The sequence below is a fragment of the Ranitomeya imitator genome, chromosome 7, assembly GCF_032444005.1.
Source record: "Ranitomeya imitator isolate aRanImi1 chromosome 7, aRanImi1.pri, whole genome shotgun sequence".
In the NCBI taxonomy this organism is placed as follows: Eukaryota; Metazoa; Chordata; class Amphibia; order Anura; family Dendrobatidae; genus Ranitomeya; species Ranitomeya imitator.
Window position 1 is genome coordinate 180,876,505 of NC_091288.1, and position 6,713 is coordinate 180,883,217.

At 40.2% G+C, this 6,713-nt stretch overlaps 1 protein-coding gene across 6 annotated transcripts in view; it reads left to right on the forward strand.

The window, feature by feature from the left end:
* LOC138645089 (pancreatic secretory granule membrane major glycoprotein GP2-like) overlaps nt 1–6,481 on the forward strand; it is a 66,359-nt gene extending 59,878 nt beyond the window's left edge. For 3 of the 6 annotated variants that reach the window (XM_069734138.1, XM_069734142.1, XM_069734143.1), the window contains 2 exons: nt 3,994–4,041; nt 5,910–6,480. In XM_069734138.1, the coding sequence (XP_069590239.1) occupies nt 3,994–4,041; nt 5,910–5,974 (113 nt within the window). In that variant the 3' untranslated portion in view covers nt 5,975–6,480. Of the gene's footprint in view, nt 1–3,993; nt 4,042–5,909 lie in introns of all 6 variants that reach the window. The other 3 variants (XM_069734136.1, XM_069734137.1, XM_069734141.1) reach the window with 2 other exon arrangements.
* The last annotated feature ends 232 nt before the right edge of the window (nt 6,482–6,713 follow it).

Genomic DNA, 6,713 nt, shown 5'->3' on the forward strand with positions numbered 1-6,713 from the left:
TAGTATCCATTTGCTGCGCCCTGTGAATGCTAACAGGGCACAGCGCTATCTTTAATCTCAGCGACTGTGAAGCAACAGAGTTCGCTCCTATACAGACCGGGTGACGGTACCCGTGTCTATTCAGGCGTAGTGCACGGTGGACCCCGGGCTGCAAACGCACCTATGCTTCCTCTATATTGACTCGGTATGTTCCGCCAGCCCTAACAATAGAAAATGGATGTTATGAAGTGCAACCAGCAGGCACAGTACAAATCAAATCACAATCTCTCCAGAATTTGAAGACCAAATGTCAACTTGTCATGGATTTAACGATATAGTAAATAATGTGCAGTAATCATATAAGATGCTTGCTCATAATAATAAAGTGTTGTGCAATATCCAGGGACGGTCCCCAATGACCATTTTTTGTGCTTTTTCAAGGGGAGTAACTACATTGATATCCTGTCCGATATATAAAGGGAAATCAATAATGTCCATTGGATTGATAGTGTGATATCCAATGTGAATTATTGATCTCCTTCATACAGGATATCAGACATGATATCTACTTACAGCAAAATTGCGGCAGACAGCACTCTGTAGTATAAAATGGTTGCTCGTCCTAACTCCACAGGATCCAAGTGGAGGAGTACATACCAAAGTTTCAGAAGTGAAGGACAGCATCCAATCCAGGTGAAGAAATAAACACTTTATTGTGCCATAGGTGCAATGTTTCAACCCCAAAGGGGTCTTTATCAAGCATACATGATAATCAAAATGACGGCCTTATATAGGAAGTGGATCACCACCACCTGACAGGTCCGCCCCCAACATTTACATAAATAATATCTGGTGATCATATTAATCATAAAAAACATATACATAGTGAGACATACATAATTAAAATCTCATTGTGTGATTGTAAAACTGAGTTCTGGAAAAATGTTATCTAACTCCTGGTCAAAATCCAGGAGTTCACTGAGAGGCCCCTCCCACACTACAAACACATCGTCGATGTAGCGCCACCAGGCCCGGACCCGGGGCCAAATCCGTGAAACATACACGTACTGGTCCTCGAGTACCGCCATATAAATGTTGGCATACCAACACACATTCTCAGGAACAGGTGCGATTCCTGGACACACTGGTGTATAAAGTTGGGTCTTCTTTGAAAACTGATCTATATGTGAAGAGCACTGATAGAAACAGCTTGTTTCGGTTCAACAGCCATTACCCAAGGAATATGGTTGAGTCGTTACCATGGAGCCAGATGCTTAGAGTTAGGAGGATAGTGGCTGATGACTCACGTCTTGACTCTAGATTGGATGAGATGTGCCTTAAATTTTTGAGTAGAGGCTATCCTGTGAATGGAGTTAGAAAACATGTGGAACGGGCTAAAGGGACATCTAGAGCGGCCACAAGGGAGAAAAAAATTAGGGTTAGAGAGAAGCGAATTCCCTTTGTGTCCACCTTTAATACAGCTAGTGGGTTGATGAAAAATATGATTTTGAAACATTGGCACATTTTACATCAAGGTCTGCCTGACATTGAAGAATTTGCCCTGCCACCGATTTTATCCTACAAAAGAGGACGTAATTTAAAGGATAAATTAGTCAAATCTGACGTTGGTCCTACAGTGGTCAGTGTACAGAGGACGTTAGGTCCCCCGAAATTTGGAAATTTTCCCTGTTTGGGATGTGCGTGCTGTGGGAATATGATCAAGGGAGATTTTTTTAATCATCCTCGCACAGGCCAGAAGTTTTCCATCAGGGAGAGGTACACGTGCACCTCAAGTTTTGTTATTTATCTTATTGTTTGTCCCTGTGGACTCACATATGTGGGGGAGACCACAATGGAAATAAAGGCACGCATCAGTAAACATAAAAGTACCATCAGAACCAAGATGATGGAGTTACCAATACCTAAACACTTCATTGAGAGTGGACACTCAGTTAGTCAGTTACGGTTTAGGGTGATTGATGGCGTGCCTCCTTTACGTAGGGGTGGAGACAGGGTTAAATTATTAAAAAAGAAAGAACTTAGATGGATATCGAGGTTGGGCTCTCGACAGCCTGGGGGGTTAAATGTTGACTACAATCTCTCATTATGTGTATCTTGATCTATCTTTATATGGTTCGTGTGGCTCGCATCCGTTTAGATTGTTTTTAATGTGGTGATTGGTATATTACTTATTGCATTTTTTGTTTTTTTAGAGTATGTGAATTGGCATACAATAAATTGGTTGGTTGTCTCCTGTCAGTTTGAGGTGACGTTCTGCCTTTATAATGGGCTATATAGCCATGGATATGGCGTTATATTAGTCAAGATGGTTCACTTGTATGTTTCCCCATATAGTTGTCTATCAACTATGGTGGGTCTGAGCTATCTTTAGCTTACTATGGCCCTTTATATTTATTGAGGGGTTAATTAAGAGGACTGCCTCTAAATATGTTTAGATGGGGGACTTTAATGTCTTCACATACCTCTCTTCTGTATGCCCGTATGTTTAATGGCATGAGCGCTTTAGTAAGAATAAGGGTACAGATGGATCATTAGCATGTGCACCTTAGTAATAGTAAGGGTATGGATGGATCATTAGCACATTATTTTAGCCCTGGAAGTGGGCGGTGTTCGGTGGCCGGGGGGCGCGCCTTTCGGCTTTCTGTGACGGCGCTGTGTTTTCATGCGCCGCTGGGAAGCCGTCAGGCGTGCGCACTCAGTCCTGGGCTTTTGTGCGATTTAGTGGGCAGGCTTGGGCTGACGCGTATGGAAGGCCGGTCGGTCATGTGACCTGAGTGGGGGCGGATGCAGATACAGAGTCTGGATTGTTTCCATTATGTGGGGCGTGTACCGGTTTGGGTAGGCGTGCCTCTCGGCTGCTTTCAGCGGCGCCGCATGTTTTTACATGCTTGGCGCTGCCGTGTGGCCGGCGGGCTTGCTCACTGTGATTGGATATCTTAAGGGGTGAGTGAAGTAAGCCTTGAATGCTATTATCTATGTTGCCATGGAGTATGATAATGATCAGCCTGGGGGGTGGTTCTATTTAAGCAGATACGGAGCCTGGATTGGCTACAATGCATGGGCTTGATGTGTATCAGTGCCCTGGATTGGACCTTCACCAAAGGCTTAGATTGGTTAATCAGTAGTGATGTGATATAAGTTCAGTGATAGGCAGCTCACACTCACAATAGCCCCCATGAGTCCTCTGATAGGCTTATAAGCGACATGCGGCTTTGTTTGTTTACTCTCTACCGTTGACATGTGCGGATTACTATGAATTTGAACACTATTGCCAACAACGAGGTTATGTGATATTAATGCAATGAGATTTTAATTATGTATGTCTCACTATGTATATTTTTTTTATGATTAATATGATCACCAGATATTATTTATGTAAATGTTGGGGGCGGACCTGTCAGGTGGTGGTGATCCACTTCCTATATAAGGCCGTCATTTTGATTATCATGTATGCTTGATAAAGACCCCTTTGGGGTTGAAACGTTGCACCTATGGCACAATAAAGTGTTTATTTCTTCACCTGGATTGGATGCTGTCCTTCACTTCTGAAACTATGATATCTACTTAGTCACTCCCCTTGAAAAGTACATGCAAAATGAGCATTTGCGACTCTCCCTGGATATTGCACTGGCACTTTAGCATTATGGGTAAGCACATTATATGATTGACTACTGCAATTCAATTACTATGTCATTACGTCCAAGTTGATGTTTGATCTGAATTCTTGAGAGAATGTGATTTGATTTGTAAAGTGCCTGCTGGTTGCTCTTCATGGAATCAATTTTCTATGATTGTCAAACTTTCCTTATGTGATTGATGTAACTTTGTTAGTTAGTCTTCTTTCAGATTGCCTTCTTCCCCATTCTCAGTGGTTCCGTTAGGGCTTACAACAGGACTCCCCCCAAAAAAGGGATTAGACATAAATATCTGGGTGTATGACCTCTTTAAGATTTTGCACATTTTCGTAAAATTATCCTGTTTTTGTTTCCACAGATGCCAATAGTACATCTCCCATAATAACTGCATCAACTTCCAGTGCTGGTATGTATTTAGTAATAATGAATAAGATGCAACCTATTTGATTATAAATATTATTTTTTCTTCAAGCTTATAAATCAGGCAAGTTGGATGATCTTTGATAAATACTATAACCATTATCACTTTGGCGCAAATTTATGTAGCTATACTCCTAGATAACGAGAGGTTTACCATAGTTATGTCTCAGGTATGGTATAGGCAGGCACAGGGGTTGTGCCCATGCCATCCATAACAGGAGTCGGCTGTTATACAAAGTTAATCTCCTGATACAGCGGACTAAACCTAGAATAAAGCTAGCATCAATTATGCTGCACAGGGAAAGCCTTCAAAATGAAATAAAAAAATCATTTCAGATTCAATGCTTTTTGTTTCTATCTCCTACCATAAATGAATTTAATAGTGATCAAAATACACGTATACACCAAAATCTTATTAGCAGAAACTATACCTTGTGCCTCAAAAACAAGACCTCATTCAACTCCATTTACATAAAAATAAAAAATTATGGACATCAAATTTTGTGACCAAAAATAACGCTTACTTTTTAATTATTCTTTTACGCAAATGTTGAAAAACATTGAAAAAAAAAACCTGTATGAATATGATATTGTTGTGATCAACCCACATAAAAAACGATAATGTCAAATATACCTAACTGTGAAAGATGTTTAAAGGGAACCTATCGCCAGGTTTGGTCGATACACGGCCACCCCCTTTCAGGGCTTATATATAGAATTCTATAATGCTGTATATCTGCCCCCAACCCAACCTGTAAGGGAAGAAAAATAACTTTTATTATGCTCACCTGAGGGCGGTCCGGTCCGATGGGTGTCGCTCTTCTTAGTCCGGCGCCTCCCATCTTTTGCTATGCCGTCCTCCTGCTTTCTTCATGTGGATGACGTGTCCCTGCATCATCCACACAATCCCCGCCATCACGCTCCTGCACAGGCATACTTACACTGCCCTGTTGAGGGCAGAGCAAAGTCCTGCAGTGCACAGGCACGGGGAAAGGTCATAAAGCCCCTACACCTGTAAAAAACTAAGATCTCCCTATGTTTCCCAATGTCCCACTCTCCCTTTCCCCTCTCATCCTTTCTGTTAATAAACAAACCCCTCAAGTCATAATCTACTTACCCTTTTCCCTTACCACTCCCCCCCTTGTTAATTATAAAAGATTCATGGAAAATAAAAAATAAATAAAATATGATTATAATTTATATTTTATTCATCATAGTGCTCTTGAATTATATATCAAAAACCTGGTGATCGATTCCTTTTAAAGGGGTGACTCAGGACTATTTTACTTTTTTAATTATGGGCCTAACAACTAACAAGCAGTAAGTTGCTACCTGTTGTACCTGGTGCTGTCTCAAAGTGGTCACTGACTGCTCCTGCCTGCTATTCTGCTGCTTAACGTCAGAGTAGCTCATCTTCTTTCGGGCTCCTGTGTCGAAAGTGATTGAGTGCTGACGTCATGCTGATTGACAGCTGCCTCCCTGCAGTTAGGCAGTGGGGAGCAGGCTGTCAATGAGCATGACATCAGCCTTCGTGCCCCATCAAAAGAGCAGAGCATTAAAGAAGCCGCTGCCCTGCCTAAATGACGTCAACGGAAGCTGCTAAATAGTCGTCGGGAGCTTCTCTGCCGGTAGAGATTGGCGTCTATCACGACGTGTAAGCAGGTAGCAACTACCTATTTGTTGGTTCTTAGACCCATAGTAAAAAAAAATCCCTATTTTTAACTTAAAGGCATAACCCCTTATGTAAAAAAAAAGTTGATATCACTATTTTCTATATATTTTCTAGTTGCGTTTTGCATTTTATTATATATTAAAATTTAAATAATTATATTTTTTTGCTGTTTTGTTTTTTAGATAAAAGGACTTGTTTGGACCTACTGACACTATTTGCAATCTTACTTGTTACCCTCATGTTGTAACTTTTGGAATTATACTCCTTTGAAAATTTTTACGCATCAAAAAAGACTGAAATGACGGAGAGTTTTAACATTTACTAAAAAATTCTCTAGATGGGCACTTTATTTTTTCTTTAAAAATGCACTATATTTATTAGTCACAGGGATCATGGAGAAAGTTGGTGAAAATAAGTATAACGTTGACATTTTAAGGTTTGATTTTACACTTCATTTTATGATGTATTTGAAAGGGTATTCCAGATATTGTTGGCACAGTGCAGCGTTCAGGTCAACCCTCTGCGCAGGGCCATTCATCAAGAGAACTTAATTAGCCCTGCAGCTCCTTTCTTAGGAGATTAGTGGGTGCCCCTGAAGTCGGACACCCACCAATGCGCAGGTGATGACATATAACAGGGCGAGTATCCTTTTAAACTGATTTCTTTTTTGCTGCAAAAAATAAATTAATTGCTATTCAACCTTGTCTTTATCGTTATTGAATGACGCAACTTACTGACCTTTTGTACTTAAAAAGTTAAAAAATAACTAATTACATCACGGTAATGATCTTTTCTTATATTTTTGATAGAAAAACCAGTATCCTAAAAATCCAAAATGTACAATTTGATATTAAAAAGTAAACATTGTTTTAATATCGAATTCATAAAGCACACAGTTATCTAATTTCCTTTTTTTTCAAACTGGACAGATTTTTCACTCTCAAATCATGAGTAAAATCTGTGTTCAGAGAAGAAAACAGATTTAC